Genomic DNA, 20,656 nt, shown 5'->3' with positions numbered 1-20,656 from the left:
CCTCAAACTCTGGCCCACCTAGCCTCTTAATCCTGCTTTACTTTTCTCCACACACTCTATCCGACATGTTATATTTGCTCAACTCCTCTCCAGAGAGAGCAAACTCAGGGAGCAGGAATTTTTATCTGTTTTGTTCCATGCTGTATCCTCAGCACATAGCAGGCTCTCGACAATGTCTGTCGAATGAATAAATGAGGAGAAAAAAACTTGGTATTGAGCTCTCATGGCCCAGCTGAGGACTCAGGGTCTAGCCTTTAGGTGAAGGCCCAGAAGTGGGCCAGCAATATCCACATTCCCCACCCCACCCACCTGTCAAGTCACTCGTCCCCTCATGGGCCTCGGGAAGCCCCTTTCTGACCCCTTTCTGACCGTTAGTCTTAGGTAGTGCCTGGAAAACACATGGCCTGAGTCATCCCTCGGGCCATGACTAATTCTCTCTCCATCCCTTGGCCCCAGCTCCAAGATCCTTCCTCTGTGGCATGATGGGAAATCCAGGGAGCACCTCATGGAGAAAATGGAAAGGAACCGAATGATTTAAAGGAAAATTCAATTCTTCCTGGCTCAGCAGTTGAGAAAGCACAAACTCTCAGGAAGCTAGTGCTTCTGAAAGTGAAACATTAATAGAAATATTACTGGAAAATACCAAACAGGAAGAGAAGAAAAATTCCATTGTGGGAGCAAGGTCCTCTGTCGGTCCTCCTTAATGGTCTCGGTAAAACGTTTCAGAATCAAAACACGGAAAGAACTGGGAATCAATCAGGCTGTCACCCTTCCTGTGGACTGGAGTTTTGGCCAAGCCACCTCCACATCACCCTGGCACAAAGGGCACTGGGCTCAAAACACAAGGTCCAGAGCCTAGCCACTGGCTCAGCCGATACTCACTGTGAGGCAGGGAAGGCTCCACTCCTTCCCCAAGCCTCGGTTTCTCCGTCACCTTTCTCACAGAGTGACTCTGAGAATCAAACTCATTATGGATGTGAAATGCTGTTTAAGCTATGGAATACTTACATAAATGTAGGAATCAGTCACTCCTACAATGCTAACAGGGGGGAATTTATATAAAGAGTAGGTCTGGCCACAAATGAAACATGAGATTGTGTAAACTGAGGTGGAGTGGCACAGTGGTTAAGGACAAAGACTGGATCTGGCTTCAGGTCTCATCTCTGCCACTTACTGGTGGTGTGACCTTAGATAAGTTACTTAACCTGTCTATGCCTCAGTTTTCTCATATGTAAAATGGGAATGACAGACGGTAGCACCTAAATCTGTTAAGGTGTAAGAGTTATTCATATAAAGCACATAGATCAATGCCTGCCTCACAGTATGTACCATGGAAGTACTGGCTCCCTCAAGTCAAGTGACTACTCTTTCTTTACTCAAATGCCTCCTCCAAGAAGCCTTCCCTGATTCCCTTCAATGAAATAAATCTCCTCCTCACCCTGATTCCCCTTTGGTTCCATGGAATCAAGGCTCCGCCTACAACAGCCTCTGTGCAAGGGTGGCTCTTAGCTCACTCACACCACTTCGCTTATTGATAAATTTAAATTCTGCCATATAGATCTGTTCCAATCTTGGTTCTTATGTCCTCGCCAGAAGATAAGCTCCTTATGGACAGGCACTACCTAACTAACCCCTGGCTCATCCTCGTAGTCACACAGTTCCTGATAGTGGCCTGCATGTGGCAATTCCTCAGTCAACACAGGTCAAACAGAAGTTATGAGGCCAAGGCGGCAGAGACCACGGCAGCCTCCGTCTCCATCCTGCAGGAAACCCACCACTGCCTCCACCCGACCTCAGAAAGCCGGCGGGTATTGCCATCAGCCAGCCAGCATCCCAGTTCTCTGCTTCAAAGCCACACATTCCCATTTATTTTCCATGGCCAAACCTGACCTGCCTCTTCCCCACAGGCCACTACCTCTTGGCTCTCCCAGCACAAGATATGAAAGTCAGCTTCAAGCTAAACTGCCCAGGGGAGCACTTGACCACAGACAAGTTCAGCTTTGTTAAATGACCAGAGGAAGCCACACCTGTTTCAGATTTGCTATTTAATGCCTATTTTATGGATCAGAAATGCTTTGGGGGCGGGAAGAGGATGGGGGTCAAGCCATGGGAGTCAAGTCTGGGGAAATCAGTCATGTTCTGAGAGTGTCAGATTAGAGAATGGTCCTCTGATCTCCTTTAAGGAAATGTAGGTTCCTTGTTGATAAGGGCCAAGGTACTGCTAGTTTTTGTCTCAAAACAGCACACACAGACTCGTCAATCTTTGGAGGGAGGGAATGCGTGGTGTTCGAATAAGAAGACATGACAGTTACAAGACATGTTTTGTGTGGCTGTCCCTTGAGAACCACCAACTCTGTGCACAGAATTTCCCTATAAAATAACTCAAGTAACATTTCACTTACAGAACTCAGAGGCAGATGGGGGAGGAAGAGAAAAAAGCCAGCTCTTGGGCCTCTTCTGGGGACTGCCAAAGCCCAGACGGAATGGGATGGGAATTATGGCAGAGGGGTTGTACAAGAGGAACATCAAGTAAAGAGAAGGAGGGAACACATACCACACATTTCAGTAAATATCAGACTTACTATCTCCATTTAAATTGTGGAAAATAATGGAACAAACTGATAAAAAGCGTAGAGGCTTTGAATTCAGACTGCACAGGTGTGATCTTGGTTCCATCACTTGGTAGCTTGTGTGACATTAGGCAAGTCATTACCCTCTAAGCTTCAGTTTCTTTGTCCATAAAATGGGGGTAGTACTACTTGTGGTAGATAAATGGCATTGAAGGCCCTGCTGGATGGCTTGCCTGTATCCCTGCCCTTTCCCATGGGACTCTGCGGCTCCTCCTCAGACTTGCTTTGGTCAACAGAATGCAGACAGGACAGTGTGCCAGTTTCCAATCTCAAGAAACTTTATGGGCTTCTGTTCTTCTTTGGAACCCAGCCACCATCACAAGAATAAGACTAGCCTGCTGGAGGATGAGAGACCACATGGAACAGAGCCGAACTGTCACAGCCAAGGCCGTCCTAAACCAGATGACCCTCAACATATATGTTAGGGAGCCCAGCTAGGATCTGCAGGGCTGCACATCCCCCCCAAGATGCCTGAACGAGCTCAGCTGAGACCAGAAACACTACTCAGTTGACATGTGGGCTCATGGACAATAATAAAAGCTTATTACAGTTTTAAAAAGGGGTTGGAAACTACAGACCACTGGGCGGCTGCCTATTTTTATAAATAAAGTTTTATTGGAACACAGCTATGCCCTTTAACTTATATATTGTTGATGGCCGCTTTCAAGCGACAGCGGCAGAGCTGAATCGTTGTGATGGCGACTGACTGGCCTGCAAGCCTAAAAATATTTACTGTCTAGCCCTTTATGAAAAGTTTGCTAACCCTTGGTTTAAATCCACTGAGTTTGGAATGATTTGTTATGCAGCAATAGCTAACTGACAGAGTACCTAAACCTCTTCTAGGGTGATCATGAGGGTTAGAATGAAGCCTGGAGAATATATTTCTCTCTTACAAAATCAACAGGAAAATATGGAGTTGATATGCAGCATTTCTCTCACACTATTTTCAAGGAATGGGACTTCAAAGGAGACAGTGTCACAAGGCAAACCACAGGTGGCCCTTACCTTTTTAAATCAATTACTTAATAAGAACTGGAGAATGTTAACCAAATAGAAATGACTGACAATACATGTTTGACCTGGGCGTCAATCAAGCTACACATCAATGATTTTATGTGAAAAGGGCAAAAAGACAAGTCACAACTCCCCAGCAAGGCACATGAGACATTTTCTTCACTTTGTGATTCCAACCCCACTCTACCATCCCCTACCACATCCGCCCTGCTGAGCCTCCAACAATTCTCTCCCCAGCCTCCAGACCATGGCACAGCTGTTCTATCCCTTCTTCATGGAGAGATCTCCTTCCCATTTCCTGGCTAGAGAATTCCCACTCACCCTTCCAGAGTCAGCTCAAATGACACCTCCTCCCGAAAGCCCTCTGTGACTTCCCGGAAGGAGGTGAGGCCCTCCCCCAGCCCTTTGCATACATTTATGTTCTGGTATCCATCAGGTGGCAATATCGTCTCATTAGCTGTTATCTGTCTCTCAGATTGGACCTAGAGAAGCTGGTATTCAATTGCAAACTGAGACGCTTCCTCCTTGGAAAGCTGGCCACCATTTATTCTTTCTGAATTCCCCCTGCCTAGCAGGCTGCTCAGAAACTGTTTGCTAAATGTTTTTTTTTTTTTTAAAAGAAAAAAAAGTTAGACATGATATTATTTATTCCTTACAGAACATGTTATTTAATCCAAGTCTGTGGATGCTGACAAAATATAAAGTGTTGGTACACATTAGCATGTATTTAAAACTCGGGAAACTGATGTCATGATGCATCTTGACTTTCTCAGCTGTGGTGGAAACATTTACTTAACGATAAAAGAAACAAGACTTCAGCAGAAACCATAACTGGATGAGACTCGTTTGGCTGAACCAAAGGAGAACTACCAAGTCACTGGCCTCTTTTGACAACATTATTTTTTTTATAAGGACAACCTGAGGGATACTATTTCTACTTCGAAAATTTCATTCTCTTCCCAGCTCAGGCTCTCACTGTCTCTACCCTGTACTACACTACACAGCAGTTGTCCCCTAACTCTGATCCCATCTCCCCAGAATGTGGCAGCTGTTTTTAGCCTTGGATGCTCCTCATCCCTGTCTCTGAGTCTGTTCTCCTCCTGGCTCGACAGTCCAGATACTGAGGAATAAAGAACTCCCTGGGATGGTGGGGGATCCAAACATAGGCCTCTACCTATCTCATGCTGTCATCTCTCATTCCCCAAGTGAGGCCCACTACGAGAAGGCTCTGGTTTTCATGAACATACTCCATGTTGAAATTTCATATACACACACATATACCCACATGCATACATATGGACACGCATATTCGTGTGTACACACACAGCAGTGACACATAAGTGTTCCTACAGTCCCTTTTTTTGCATTGAAATTCCACTTCCATCTCTATATCCAGCTCAAAGCCACCACCTAGGTGAAGACCTCGTTAAATTCCCCAAGACAAAAACACTGGGAGACAAATGATGAAAGGACAATGTGTGTCGGTCTCCTCCAGTGGCTTAGGCCAGAGATTACTGACCAGTCTTCTGCAGCTTTTCTTCCCTCCTCTCCTACCTCGCCCCGGTACCAAGGAAATCACTGAGCACAAAATAAGTATTGAGTAAAAGCTGGCCACGATGAAAACACAGTCCTTCTTCCACATGATTCAAAAATGGAAAATGCCCCAGACTGGATGTGAGCAGTGGCAAGGGAAATGTGACCAGCTGTGTGTATGCCCCAGGACTCTCCTGGGAGAATAGGAAGATGCAGGAGCGTATGACAGAGTTACTGAGGGAGGCTAGAGGGGGTGCTCCCAAAGATAAACCATGGTGGGGAGGAGGGATGCTGGAGGCATTGAAAGGATCTGCAGACCAATAGCTTCTACTCTATGCCATACTCTCAACTCGGGCCCAATGTTAAAAATAAACACAGGGCCTGGCAGACAGTGGGGAATCCAACGGCCCTGTGGGGTTCTTGTCCTATCCCCTAACAACTGATAAAAGGAAGCTGGGCCTGAGATTAAGTGGGATGCTAGAAGTGGGTGTTCCTGGATCCATGGGGGAGGGGCAGAAAGAAGGCTTCAGTGTTGGGAGCTGGATCTACAGCATGCCTGGCCTTCCAAAAGCTGTCTGGCTGGAAATAATGTGAAAACCGGGCTGCCTCCTGACTGACTGCCTGATCAGAAAGGGGGGTGGGGTGGGGGCGGGTGCTGGCCCCGGATTAGGAGGCAACCCCACGCAGAGGGTATGGGTATCCGCAGAGGGTATCCGAAGCTCTGCATCCCTAAAGCAGCTCCGACCAGAAGACCCAGAGGGAGGGTTATGGAGAGGCCACTGTTGCATTAGTGGTTCTCAAAGTATGGTCCCAGGATCAGCAGCAAAAGATCACCTGACAACTTGCCAAAAAAGCACATTCTCAGGCCCCACATCGGGCTTGGTGACCCAGGCATTGTTGGCTCCCTGCAATCTGCGTTTTAAACCAGCCCTCCAAATATTGGTTTGAGAACTGAGGCCTAGTGTGACCCTCCCTAACTGCCTCCCCTCCTCCCCCTTAGAAAGAACATGTGGTAGTGGCAATCCCTCAGTCTCTGGAATGGAAACATATCAAAGGGCTCAAAGTCACAACCTAGTTAAGTGAAATACAGCCCAGAGGCCTTTTCCAAAAAATCATATCTGCACACATCACTTAGCAGCTAAATCTCTTTATTTGGCCCTCACTGTGCTTAGCTTACAAGGTCCTCATTGATCCAAGACCTGCTGCTTCTCTGTGGCCTTGCCCAAATCTCACCTCTCAACTTCAGCCACAGGGAATTTACCTACAGCCCCCTTAAGTACTAGGCTCTCTTCTGCCGCCATCCACAATCAGCACCCCTCTTGGACAGCCGCCCTCCCTGGCAATGGCCTTCCCTCGGCCCTCCTATAACACAAGGCCCCATCATGCATCTGCCTCCTGGGCCATAGCATTTGACAAGGGGCAGGTCAGCACCCAACAGGGAAGGGCACAGAGAAGACCCATAAGAAATACTCGATGGCATAACAAAGCCAAGTCTTAAACACACTTGACATTCCAGCTATAAAACATTATTCCTCAGTATCTGGAGTACTCTTAATTGTAATTAGAAATGTTTACTAAAGTTTTTAAAGCCATAAAAGACTTTAGTGAGCAGATGGAACCACAGGCAATGGGAGAGAAAGATTTGCCCACCTGGGAGCTGATCATGGAGTAACAAGGGGGATGCAGAGAGTCCAGCACTATTGGCTGTGACTCTCTCCTGACAGCTAGGCAGGGCTTTCCTTACACCTCTATAGCCAGGAACTTCAGGTTCTCCACGGCCAGCACCTAGCCAAGCCTGGGCCATGCAGTAAGGTGCAGGGAGTCTCTTTGGTGTTCCCCTCACAGATCGACCACAAGCCCATGATGGGGGCGGGTGCTCCCAGAGAAATCTCACCCTCCCCAAGGCAGCACCTAGGTGTGGCACCCTGGGTGCTTAGGAAAAGCCTAGAACTCCATGCTTCCAAGGTATGCCCCAAACTGGCCCAAAGGGGAGGTGGGATCTGCCATGGACTGTTCCTGCTGCCTTTAGCAGACTCAGCAGGGAGGGGATACTCCAGCGACTTGGGCAGAAAAATTAAAGGAGGGGCATCCCCTTACTCCTCCTGCCAGAAAAACAAAAAAGATTCCTTTCCCAGCACCAGCTGGCAGGTAGGAGCTCGTCTCCCACCTGTCTGGACATACAGTCCTAAAAGGAACTCAAACTCTATCAGTCTCCCCCTGCCCACGCAAAAGTTTACCTTTGGGAGGGAACGGGGGAGAACAAGAGACAGCAGCCTGAGAGCCATTGCCATGCACTGGGCCTCAGATATATTCAAAACACTGCCTTCCATCAGAAGTAGACAGGATAACTATTATTTTATGGAGAAAGGGAAGGTGTCACAGGAGTGTGAAGGGGGAGGAGAGGGCCCAGTCTGGCTGTAATTAACTGGCCGGCTTCAAAGGAGCGGAGGGGGGCGGGGGGGGGGGGGCGGCTGGCTCAAGATGGCCTGATATGCAGGGAGCGGGGTTGGCACGAAGTCGTCCCCTCATCCCAGAGACTGTACGTGGTGGGAGTGAGGTCGGGAAGAAAAGTGAGGATTGGAGAGGTGGGTGCCCTTTCAGACTGGCCAATTGGCGGACCCCCGCCCGCGCGTCGCAGGGGGAACTGACTGGTGGATGTGGAGCGCTCTCAGAGGCAGCGCATTTCAACCGGAAAAGCACGCGTGAACGTTCCAGGGGCAGCTCCAGGACAAAAGGCCGCCCGGATTTGGACACCTGGTGCGGGGGGGCGGGGGCAACGAAGGGCGTTTAGAGGGTTTTACATATGTACATTTAGGTACAGCCGATCTAGATTTGCCACCCAGAATGCTGTGTAATATGGAGCGAGTCCCTTCCCAGTTCTTGACCTCAGTTTCCCATCTATCGAGTGGGATAAAAGGAGGTAGACAAGAGTAAACGCTTTCAGGTCCATGACAGCTGACTCTGACTTTACTCCTCGGGGGCTGGAAGGCCGGCTAGGTGTCTTGAGCAAGGCTGGGGCGCTCTCGTCAGGCTACTTCCGAAGGGGGCATTTGGATGTGGGCTCAGAGAGAGGACTTTGGGGTGCAGCAGATTAAGAGACTGGAAGTCGATGATCCAAGGTAAGGAGCATGCAAGGGAGGTAGAATCCGGAAGGAGCGTGGGAGCCCTGACCCCAAAGTCCTAGCAAAAAGTTGACATAGGGACTTGGAAGCGAGGGGATGCCTCCGTTTCCCTGTGCGAAGTAGCTCTGTAACCTCGGATGAGGTCACGGAGTGCCTTACCTTGTCCTTCTTGCCGGCCCCGCTCTCCTCCGCGGCGGAGCCAGTACACCTGTTGAGCAGTTTCTTGCTTCCGCAGGCCGTGGGGCTCCAGGTGCGGCCGCCCGAGCAGGCGCCCCCCGGGGTCTCTCCTGCACCGCCCGCGGCGCTCTCCACCTTGATTAGGCGGTGTTTGGGGGAGATGTAGCGCACCTCCGCGGGCGTGGCGGGGCGCCGCTCGCTGCTGCTGCGGTAGAGGTGCGGGGAACCCGAGGACGAGGACGAAGACGCGGCGGCACCCGCGCCGGAGGAGGCACAGCAGCAGCCCGCAGCGCCCGACGCGGACGAGGCGGAGAAGGCGCGCTGGCCTCCGCCGGGCTCCCCGCCACCGCCGCAGTAGTCTAGGCGGCACATGGCGCGCAGTTTGCGCAGCGACGAGCCCGGCCCGTTGTAGGGGTCCTCGAAGTCGCGCTCCTTCTGTGCGCGGTAGGCGCGGATGAGGTCGCTCGTACTGCCACTGTCGTCGGGCAGGGACCCCGACGAAGCTGAGAAGCAGGAGGCGGCGGCCGGACCGCAAGACGCCGAGGCGGCCGCGGGGGCCTGCGGCACCGCCTGGGGGGCCTGCGAGGGCCGCTCTCCCCGGCGCCGCTGCTCCCGGTAGTCCGGCCGCGGCGGCTGCGGGGGGCTCTTGGTCTTGCTGTTGCCCAAGCTAAAGTACTTGTTCAGCCACTTGGCCATGGCGAGAGGCCGCCTACGGCCGCGGCGCAGGAGCCAGGTCCGCCGCCGCAGCCATCCGGGGGGCAGCGCTGCCGCCCAGGTCCCTCGGCGCCCCGGCCCCGGCGGGGGGCGTCCGGGGCGCCTGCTCCCGACGCCAAGTTCAAGTTCTCTCCGCCGCCTCCTGCCGGCCGCTCCCCGGCTCTGGCAGCTGCAGCACCGCCCTCCGCCTCCGCCGCGCGCCGCCTGGGCTTCGGATCTTGCGCCCCTCACGGGCGCGTCTCATGGGATCCCGGCCCACGGCCCCGCCGAGAGCAAAAGGCCCGGGCGCCTCTCGCCTCGGACGCTCTGGCCGTGCGCTCCGCAGCGCAGCGCGCTGCTGCCCCGTCGGAGCCGCAACCTCCGCCTTGGCCCGGATCCGCGGCTGCTGAGAGAACTTGTCGGCGTTCTCGGGCCCCCTTCTTCCTTTCCGAGAACGCTGAGGCGATCCTGGCGAGGCAGCGGGCGAGCAAGCGACCGAGGGAGGCAGCCGGCGCCCGCCCGAGCCCGCGCGCCCGTGCCCGTCCCGGCGGCGCCTGCCTCCACAGCTGCCGCCGCCTCCCGAACCGCCGCGTGTGTGACTCTGTGGCCGCCAGAGCCCGCCCCGCGCCACGGCCCCGCCCTCCCCGGGCCCGCGCCCGCGCCCCGCCCCCAGCCCTCCCCAGAAGGCCCCGCCCCGCCCACCCCCAGGAGCGGTGCCGCTCGACCTCGTCTCAAACCCCGCCCTCTTTGCGCCCCGATCTTCCGCAGGCTCACCGCTCCCCATCAGCACGCGCCACCTCCCGCGGCCGCCTCGGCGCCAGCCCGCGGGTAGTGCCTGAGGGCGCCGGTGTCCCGCGGCGCAGCCAGCCCCGCCCCTCGCAGCCCGCCGCCGCCGCCTAAGGCGAGAGGTTGCCAGCCTGAGCCTGCAGCGCGCAGAAACCAAACCCATCCGCATCCCTAGGGACCCGCGCGCTGTGCACCCCAGATATCCCCAGTGTTGGATGGGGTGCAGAGGTGGATTTACAGGGGATATTTCTAGTTTACAACGTGACCCGAGTGGAGGAAAAGCGATGCAGGGACCCCTTAGGGACATGATGCCTGTCCCCTTCTTAAAGGGACGGGGACTCCGGTTCAGCCCCGGTTTGCCAGATCTTTGGAGGAATCTTTCTGCGAATGAGTGTGTTAGCCATCCAGATGACGGATGCAGCCAGGATTGGTGGCAGGGCCCCTGACCTGCACCAATCCGAGAGCCAGGTTAAGGGGAGGTCGGAATGTTTACCTACCTTTTCACCTCTGAGGAAGTCGTGGTTTTAACCCCGTTCGTGGCCAACCTGAAGAGCAACCCGTGGAAACGCTTAACGCCAAAGATTGTCGGAGCTGTCAAGACTCGGTTTAATCCAGGGCCCTCATTTTGCAGATGGAGAAACTGAGGCCCAGAGAAATTCAACAAGGTGCTCCTGGGTGCCAGTTCTCCAGTCTGGTGGGCCCGAAATGATGTCATTTACACTAGCTCTACTTTTCAACTTAAGATCGTCTTTTGATTATTAATCAAAAAGAGGAGACTGAGGCCGAAGGAAGGGTACAACATGCTTTTCCTGGCAGTGATGATCTCCCAGTAGAGACAGAAGAGCTGCCTGGAAATGACTTAACTGCCACAGAGCTGTCGCTCGTCTGCCAGGCAAGCCCCAGAACATGACTTACCTTAAGGTGTCAGAATTGAGGCCTGAGAAATTCTCTAAGAATGCCGATTTACTAGGTTGATAGCCCCAAATTTTAATAATCTCCATTTGCTACCTGTATATTATAGATGGGCTTTTGAGGAGTCTGTTTTTCCTATATCCTGTAAGAAAAGTGAGACCTGTTAAGGCAGGCAGCAAGTCCAGAGGCTCTTTTGGCCAGGGTGAGACAGCTGTTGCCTCTTCCTCTGCCTGAGGCCACAGTTGCCAAGTGGCAGAATCAGGACTCCAACTTGGGTCTTATTCTAAAGCCTGTGCTCTGTCCATCCAACCACACAGCGATGTCATGGAATCGACTGCAAGTTGTCCCTTAAGGATCAAGTTATTTGCTCTTTCTCTTTTTGGTGAGACAGGAATGTCATCCTCTATGAGCTGGTTAAATTTTCCAGACCCACTATATGACCCCACAATCACAGATATCATCACCAAATTCACAGCCCTTTCATTGCCCGAAATGTTTATTTAGCATTTCACAGGGGAAAAAAACGTGTGTGTGTGTGTGTGTGTGTGTGTGTGTGTGTGTGTGTGAGAGAGAGAGAGAGAGAGAGAGAGAGAGAGAGAGAGAGAGAGAGAGAGAGAGAGAGAGAGAGAGAGATATGTTTAGGGGGATGGTGGGAGGACCCAGAAGTCAACCTGGGCTAAGATGTTTATTTTGGGTATCCCTAGACTTAAATATCTCAAATTACCCTTTAAGTCATTCATCTGCTCTGTAAGCACTTAATTGTTCTGCAAGTAAAGGAGGCCCAAATAGAAAAACTGAAAGGCAAGGACGTCCTCATAGTCTTTCAACCAACTACCAATTCTGTCAGGCTACCTCCCTTCCCATCTCTGCTTCTAGGCTCAGGAAGAAGAATCAGCCAGATCCTGGCAACAGGCCAGGTGACCCAGGACAAGAAAATCCTCTCCAGGATCTTAAAAATTTGTTCCCTGCATGTGGGTTGCACATGGAAGAATTATCTCTGCCTTTTTCAAAGGTTTAGGAAGAGAAGTTATATTTCACAACTTATTTTTTCCATTTTCAGCAGGCCATGGGGTCAGACCCACTTTTCCATGTGATATCTCTGTTGGGCTATAATTTGCAAGCCAAAATTATTGTAATACTATACTATTATGCCAAGAACTTGCAGAGCACTTGTGTATCTGCTCAACCCCTACATGGTCTGTATATAATTAACCCTATTCAATTCCAGCAATCTGGTGTCATTCCCAGTTTACAGATGGGGTAACTGGCTTAAGGTAGTATTTACTTCAAGCAGGCAGAAAACACATGGGTATTTTCCTTTGGGAACTAGTAGAAACATATCTTACAAGACTCAGAGTCAGAAATTATCATTCTGAAAGGAAACAGAAAAGTTTCCTAAGGTTGATGTTGGAGAAGCAGCGTGTCGAATGATTTGAGGAGACAGGGACTTGCAGGAAAAGGATCAGAACACTGAGAGGGTTAGAGATGGACAGACTCTCTTTGTAGAGATGCAGCCTCCTCATTTCCCAGAGGGAAAACTGGGACCAATGAAGGGAGGAGATTGAGTCAAGAGGCACAGCTGGGATTGGTACCCAGTCTCCTGACATCAAAAACCCAACACTATGCTCATCGTTCTTGGCATTTTTTACTTTTGTGTGCCCCTCTTGCCCTCGCCTCATTTCCTCCCCAATTTTCTTATTGCAAAGATTGGGTGTGGCTCTGTTTCTGTTTCTGCCCTCTCTCAGCTACTCACTCTAGACCAAGGTGGGGACATGGCAGCTCTTTTTTCTGTACCTCCTTCCAGTATCTCGAAGTAGACTATACCATTGGGAGAGGCCTGGAAAAACGGTGCCACCAACCCAAACAGATTCATCTACTCCTTTTGTTTTGATCCTTCAAATGTTCGAGGTCAGGTCAGTTCTCTGCTGTGTGCCAGGCCCAGGGCAGGAGTCTGAGCCAGAAGCATAAATTGGGAGTTATTAGTGCTCAGTAAAGATCTAAAACAAAACTCTCAGTCATCATTTACGCCTTCTTTTATTCCTACTCTATCCTACCCATCAGCAAGGAATATGAAGAATCTTACTACTTCTCATACCTCCACTGCTTCCACCCCATCTAATAATCATGACAGTACTCTCTTACCCATTCTCCTGCTTCTGTCTCAACACAGCAGCAGGAAATAAATAAATAACCTGTTTATGATCAAAAAATAAATAAATAACCTGTTTATGGCTAAATCCCCAATAAGTCCCTGTTTCTCTAACAGTACATGAGAAAATCCTTACAGTGTCCATAAGGCCTTACCTACATGATCTAGTCCCCATAAATTCCTGACCTCATCTTCTTCTTCCTCACTCCTGCTCCAACCAGGCTGCCTCTTCCTGTTTCTTGAACACTCACTCACCTTGGGGCCTTTGCACTATATCTTCTCTGCCTGGAATGCTTTCCTTCACCTGTCTCCATGGATCACCCTTCACTCCCCTCAGGTCTTATTTAAATGTCACTACTCGGTAAGGCCTCCCCTTGGGCAACATATCTAGAATTGCTGAACCCACTCAACACTTCCTATCCATCTTCTCTGCTTTTGTTTTCTGAGTATCACTCAACCCCATTATACACACAGCATATATTACTTATTTTTCTTGTTTATTCTTTGTGTTGCCCCATAGTGAGAAAGGGATCTTTCCTCTTTGTTCACGGGATATCTCCAGAGTCCAGAGCAGTGGCTGACGCCTGGTAGGCATGCAATAAATATTTGTTGAATGAATGAGTGAATGTGAGTGGTTGATCATGGGGTAGGATGGCAGAGGGCTAAAGCTTGACATTTCTCTCTGCCTCGGAACTGGTGCTAGTGGCTATTAGTTTTGGTCTAGAGATGGGGGCATGTCAGACTTGCTGTATTCTAGGGTTCTATTCCCAGACTGTGGAGTCTCTTAAGTCTGGGAAAGCAGAATGAGATTCATCCCCATCTTCACAGCATCGGAAGGGGGCTCCAGGAAGGTTGTAGTGTACAGGTATCCCTTCCACACAAGTCTCAGTCATGCTGACATGCAAGCCTGTCCGGGGTATTGCTGAATTAGCTGTTCTCTCCTCCTCAGGTACAACTAATCTTAGGAATCTCATTACTGGTCAAAAGATAATCCTCTGTATCTAGATTAAAGGCTTTGTTTTGACCGTTACTGCTCATTGAGCATTGAGCCGACAGTTTAATTGAGCTGTTTATACCGCTGCCTTGATCTCTTCCCAGAGAATTTACAACTAATTCCGAGTGTCTCTGCGAATTAAGTGGGCCTCTCCCAACATGCTTTGCCTATAGTTTGCCTGTGCCAAATCCCACTTGTTCTCGTGTTACTCAATTATGGTCTCTCGCTCACAGCTGTCTCTGGCTGGTACCACTTCCAGTCCACTTCCCCCTTGAGGTGGCCTTAGGATATGGCCCTGAGAGTAGCCATACCTCAGGACAGCCTCTGTGATATTGCAGCAGTAGAAAGGTGAGTGGAGGTGAGGACTGGGGAGGGACCAGAGGACACATAAATTGTGCTGACCCCTTTGAAGTCACCTCCAGGTAACTGACAATAATAGCCCCCTAACAAAAGGAGGGTGCAAGTGTCTTTAGCATAGTTAAGTGTGATAGAAGAAAAAAAGTTCTGGACTGAGGTCAAGGCTCCTGAGTTCCTATTCTGGTTCTCTTCTAACTTTCTATGTGACCTTTGGGAACTCGGTGTTACTATTTATAAAATGGGACCTGGCAGATCATTTCCCATTCTATGTTATGGAAATGTCTAAGGGTGGGGTTGCCAGGAAATCCATGAGATATTTGGGATTTATAGTAAAATGTTATTTGTTGTTTATTGAAATTCAAATTTAATTGCCTCCCTATTTTACCTAGGGATCTCACTCAGAGTCTCTGTGGGAGATAAAGAGGGGTCCCCTCCCTAGCCTAGCCCTCTGCTGATGAAATGGACAAGAGCAGATGTTCTCAGTCCCTGCTGAACATTAGAATCACCTGAAGAGCTTATACAAAGTCCAGTGACCAGTCTGTATTCCGGACCAATGAAATCGAAATTTCTGGGAGTGGATTCAGGCATTGTATTAAAACAAACAAACAAACAAACAAAAAACACCTCCCCAGGTGAGTTCAATGTGCAGCCAAGTTTGAAAACCACTGGACCTGTCTATAGCCATGCTACCCTCAACAAGCCAGATCCCATCTGATTGATCCCATCTGATCTCGAAAGCTAAGCAGGGTCGGGCCTGGTTAGTACTTGGATGGGAGACCATCTAGGAATACCAGGTGCTGTAGGCGTAAAAAATAAAAATAAATAAATAAATAAATAAATAAATAAATAAATAAATAAAAATAAGGGATTGTAAACTGACAAGGTCCTTGCAATCTGTGAGGTCTACCAAGGGTTGCCAAGGAAGGAAGGAAGGAAGGAAGGAAGGAAGGAAGGAAGGAAGGAAGGAAGGAAGGAAAAGAAAATCACGGGACCAGAGCAGAGATTCTCAAAATGAGGTCTCTGGGCCAGAGCATCAATCTGTTAGAAATACAAATTGTCTTTCTGACTTCTAGCCTTTCAGAACTATAAACTAGGGGATTGTGGCTCAGAAAGCCCTCCAGGTGATTTGCTGTAGCTAAAGTTCTAGAGCCACTTTGAAAGTCCCTTTGATGACAATAGGGCTTTGTCTTTTGGGGCCTGATCTACAAGTGGGTACTAGGAAAGACAATTGGTTGAATTGCTTTGCAGTGATGCATCTTAATGGTCAAATTGCCAGTCCTCTGGCAATTGCAGCATCAATTATGGAGGTTGCAAACTGAGTGCAATGGCTTTTTCAGTGCCATACATCAGTCTTGAAAGTCACCATTGGCACCTGGAGTTTATTGGCAGGAGAAGTCAGGCCAGGGAGAAACAGAAGTAGACCAGAGGGATCTGAGGGCATAAAGTTCCGTCTGGTCAGGAGGCCTGAAGGCCCAATAGAAAGGGTTTGGAGTTCACGGGTATGGTGGATTGGAAAGAATGGCAGAAAGGGACCAGACAGGGTCAGGGTGGCAGTAGGTCATCCCAAGTCCCAAAGAGGCTGAGGCTGTGAGAATCCCAGATCTTGCCAGAGGTGGTTAGGTAGAGTCAGATACTGCTTCTGGAGGAGGCAGGCCAGAGCTGAAGCAGACGAGAAGAGGCAGGTATCAGAGGCAGGAAAGGGAAGCTGTGCTTATTTTGTTATGCTTTGTTTTGTGTTAAGAAACAAGTGGTGATGAAGAAAAGAGCAGCATATTTTCTGCAGCCCAGGTGGACTTAAATACAAGCCCACTAGCACCAGCCAGTTTTCTTCTACAGCCACAGGTTGATTGGTTACAGGGATGCCAGGTGCCCAGGATGTGTGACTCTCCTATCCTTGAGAGACATCTGGAGGGCAGGCAGTAGGGACTGTGCATTATTCATTTCGGTCCAGCCCCAGGATTTGCTCGGTGCCTGCCAAATGCTAGGCCCTGAGTTACGGTGTGTGGAATTGAATCCAGAAGGGATCCAACAAATCATAGCTCTTAAATATGAGTTATCACCTCAAGCCTTAATGAACCACATTACTGAGAAACCAGAGATGTTCCCCACGCAAAAGAGCACTTGTCACCCTTGTAGAATCATTGCAGACTCTTTTCCTTGCTGCCCATCTTCCTCCCTTCCTTCTACCTAGCACCTCTTCTGTGCAAGGTTAGATGCTAGACTGGCCCAGCTCTGTCACCAAGGCTCTGCACATTGTAGGGAACAATCAAAAGAGAAGGCATAAAGGCAGCAAATATTTACAGCTCCAAAATAACACTTAGCTGGGTTCCAATGTGAATGACTTTGTGTGCTAGGGTGTAAAATTATAAATCTAAAGAGTTTAATCTGATTCTCCTCATCTCCAAAATAAACTTAAGAGTTTCTGAAAAGGTGAAATGTTACTTTAAGTCCTACATTTGGGAAAATGATTTATTTATTCAATGTTAAACCACACAAAAAAATGTTCTTCTGATGCAATTTCCATGCTTTCATTTTAGCTGTAATATTTAAAGATGATTTTTAAAAGTCGCTTTCCATGCATAATTTTTTCCTGATATACTTTGTTATTTATTTATTTTTTTCTTGAATTAAAATGGTTGCCACGCTGCCATCTGAGTCTCTTCCAAGTGGGATGTGTTGGTCTTAGCCAGAGCCAAGAAAGAGTTAAAGTTGCAAATGGCCTTCTGCTTTTTATTCAGTTTGAGGGTGGACTGGGGGTGGAGACTGCCCAATTGTCTGTCAGACTCTTCCCCTCAGTAAGGCTGAGTGTAGGACAATTGAGTCTCTCAGAATAATTCAGACCCTGTGGGTAAATACCTGCAGGGAGGGAGATGGTTTGGAATGGAGGATTCTCGGGATCATAGGGGAACTTGCTCGGCCAAATGATCTGATATCCTGGTTGGAAGAGAGGATCCCAGCCACTTTCTAAACCAAACATCCATTGACAAGCCCTCAGTGGGTTACAGGAAAACCACGTGAACACTGTCAGCTCCTTTTACCCAGTTGGCATCCAACACAGTGACCTTTTCCAAAGAGAGTCCTTTAAGGCCAGTGGGCATGGCTTGGAAGGCTCTGGCAGATCTGGGCAGAATCTAAGTGGGCCTCTCAGTCGTTAGAATTTCTGGAGCTCTTGGAGTTTGTGAAATGCTTTATAGAATCACCACTTATTGCTCACATCCAGAGGAGGAAACTGTTGTTTTTTTCAGCTTCCCAGAGTCATGGCAAGTGGAGGGGCTCCTTCTGACTGAGCCTCAGAACCGACACTAATCCCTTTAGTACCAATGTGCAGATCATGATGGATTTGGGGGCTCTAGACTGCAGGTTCCCCTCACTCCCAAAGCTGGGGCAGCATTTTATGCATATGCATTGAGTCTGGAGGGAGCAAAGCCCAGAGAGAAACATTACTTTCTTCTTAAATCTCTCACTTTTATCTCGATATACGACATGATTTGTATTTCTTTTTGTTCCCATTCGTGGACATTTCTGTGGCAGTTAATACCTTTTTATGTTCTATTCAGTTCTAACTACAGGAATTCACTTCTCCAGTGGACCAGTTTAGCTATAAAGTAGCACATTCACAACGGGCACAGTGTGGCTCAGAGACGCTCAAACTTGAATGTGCCTCAGCATCCCCTGGATAACAGTGTTAGAAATGTACACGCCCAACACCACTGCTGAGAAGCCAGCTCAGATCCTAGTAGGGCCCAGGAATCTGCAGTTTTACATGAGCCGAAGCTGATTCTGCTCATATGGGCCAATGACCCTTCTTTGAGAAGCTCTGGCTAGTCTCGAGCGCCAATCCATAGCACAAGCCAGGAAGTCGTGGGTGGATGCATTTCTGACTTCTGTCCCTGTGGTCCAACATTCAGAGGGTCAGCCAGCCTGCATCCCAGTGTCCTTGCAGGGTGTCATGTTGCTTCAGCTATGCACAATACAGGGCACATAGTTCTTATTTATCCTGAGAAAATCTTCCTCAGTGGCCAGTTTAATGAACTCTGAGACGAAATGGGGATGAGGCAAGAGGAAGGGAGGAGAACAAATGTGAACACTGAGAACGTAAGAGAACAATGTGCTGGCCACTGCTCCAGGTGTCACGCCAGGGGTATCCGCCATTGTCGATGGGCATTAACAAGGCCATTTTCCAGCGGGGCAAACGAGGGTTCAGAGGTCACAGAGCTAGTAAGTAGAAAACTCAGGTATCTCCAACTTGAAAGCGTTTTTTTTTCTCCCCTTGTCTTTTTTTGGGTGGGAGTGGGGGATGGGGATGGATGCATTTAAAATTTTTGCCCCCAACTTTTTATTTTGAAAAATTTCTAACTAGAGAAAAATTGCAAGAATAATACAATTAATCCCACAGAGCCTTTAATTATTAGCATTTTGCCACATCTGTGCCCTATCTATCTATCATCTATCTAATTTTGCTAATTTCTTTGAGAATTACTTGGAAACATTGTAGTGAACTGCTCCAAAATATTTCAACTCCTTTCCAAAGAACAGGGCATTCTTCCACAAAACCACAATAAAATTGTCACACTTGAGAAGTATAACGCTAACACATTACAATTTAATATTTGGTTTACTTTACCAACTGTTTATAAAATGTTCTTGATAGCATTTTTTTTTTTTTGATTCAGCATCCAATCCAGGATTACTCATTACATTTAGTTGTCATATATCTTTAGTCTCTTTTATCTAGAATGGTATTTCAACTTTATTTTTTTGTCTTTCATAAGTGACATTTTCTTAAAGAGACCAGGACAGTTGTTTTGCAGAATATCCCTCAATTTGCATTTGTCAGATGGTTTCCTCTTGATGGTATTCTTCCTAGGGCTTCATATCAGAGGGACAAAGATTTTGCCCTTTTGGTTGTCCTCCACTGGCTCTTGCCAAGTGAGGATCAAGTGTGACCCTTAGAATTGCTAAAAGAACCAGTAAGAGGAAGAAAAGCAGCACGGCTTGGCAGAATGAGTGCAGGCCTTGAAGAGCGGTATAGTCTAGTGCAAGTCTTGACCTTGATCTCTAGCTGACTGACCTTGAGCATATTAACTAACAACGCTAAAATTTGTAAACACAGATGATTTTTGCTTTGCAGGATTACAACTAACATAAGAACATAGTAGCTTATCTGATGTATGATTAATTGTAACTTCATAAATGGCAGCTATTACTATTAAGTCCTTCATTATGATATACAAAAATATCCTATTTATGCTTCTAACACATCTCTCAGATGCACCTGTTTCTGTCTTTCCACATCTCTCTCATTCTAGAGGAATGCTGTTGTCACTGCCTCCTTCCTGTTGCCCACACAGTAATCTGTCCCAAATATACTACTTGCCCTAAAATGTGGCTCTTGCCATCTTATTCACCTGGCTTCCTTCTTCCTCAGCATATCAAGTCCAAATGCCTGGCATTCAATAGCTTCCATTAGTCTTATCTCATCCCACCTACCTGAATTTACTTCCCACTATTCCATAGGAGGACTTGCGATTGCTCTTAATTTGGCTGCTAGCACATTCTTCTTCCTCTTTCTTTGTTAGAGTGACAGACTCTTCCCCCTCCTCCACCACTGGGATGTATGCATGTATTGGTTAGGGTATGGTCACAAACAAGAATTGCTCCGAGTTGTTTCTAGTAGGAAGGAATTTAATAAAGGGAACATGTTTCTTACAAAAACATTAGAAAGTCTGGACAGGTAAAGGTCAAGGAAGACCACCAGTTTTGTCAACAGTTTCATAGGAATTTGAGGGAACTTGAGAAACCAGAGGGATGATCACAGCTGCCTCCAATCTTGAGGCCTGCGATTTTTAGGAAAATTCTCAGATGGCAAAGTGTCACTGTCTGCCTAAACCTAAAAGTTTGACACTGCCAGAGAAGCAAAATTTGGCTTCTGTCTTTCTCCTGCCTTTCACATCCTGGCAAGTGCTTCTCATTGATGTATTTTACTCTAGGATCTGTAGAAAGGGATTTGGGTCATATATTTTCCAGACTTCCAGCCCCTGTGACATAGGGAAGAGCATAGAAGGGGTGCTGAGCCAATGAAGTTCTTTCCCTGGGACTCTTCTGATGAAGCTAGTGGGGAAGACTTTTTTTGGCTTCTTGAGTCACAGCTGGAAGTACAAGAAACTGGTTACCTTGGAGGCCATCTTCCATGAAGGAAGCCCAGCTGTAGTAGAGAATGTGGTCCTCAAAGGCTGAAAACTGTGAAAAACAGAGTTAGAGAAGAAGAGAGAGAGAGAGAGAGAGAGAG

At 48.4% G+C, this 20,656-nt stretch overlaps 1 protein-coding gene and 1 pseudogene across 1 annotated transcript in view; one reads left to right on the top strand and one right to left on the bottom strand.

Annotated features, from left to right (window-relative positions):
• The window catches only part of SHB (SH2 domain containing adaptor protein B), a 128,120-nt gene extending 118,401 nt beyond the window's left edge, over positions 1–9,719 (bottom strand). Inside the window, exon 1 of the mRNA XM_016146261.2 lies at positions 8,459–9,719. Coding sequence (XP_016001747.1) covers positions 8,459–9,172 — 714 coding nt within the window. The 5' untranslated portion in view covers positions 9,173–9,719. The remainder of the gene's footprint in view (positions 1–8,458) is intronic.
• Positions 9,720–15,040: 5,321 nt separating this feature from the next.
• LOC118600508 lies at positions 15,041–15,173 on the top strand (annotated as a pseudogene).
• Positions 15,174–20,656: the final 5,483 nt, after the last annotated feature.

Source organism: Rousettus aegyptiacus, unplaced genomic scaffold (assembly GCF_014176215.1).
Source record: "Rousettus aegyptiacus isolate mRouAeg1 unplaced genomic scaffold, mRouAeg1.p scaffold_m13_p_3, whole genome shotgun sequence".
Taxonomy (NCBI): domain Eukaryota; kingdom Metazoa; phylum Chordata; class Mammalia; order Chiroptera; family Pteropodidae; genus Rousettus; species Rousettus aegyptiacus.
Note: the sequence above shows the minus strand (reverse complement) of the source record. Positions and strands in the feature narration are given on the sequence as shown.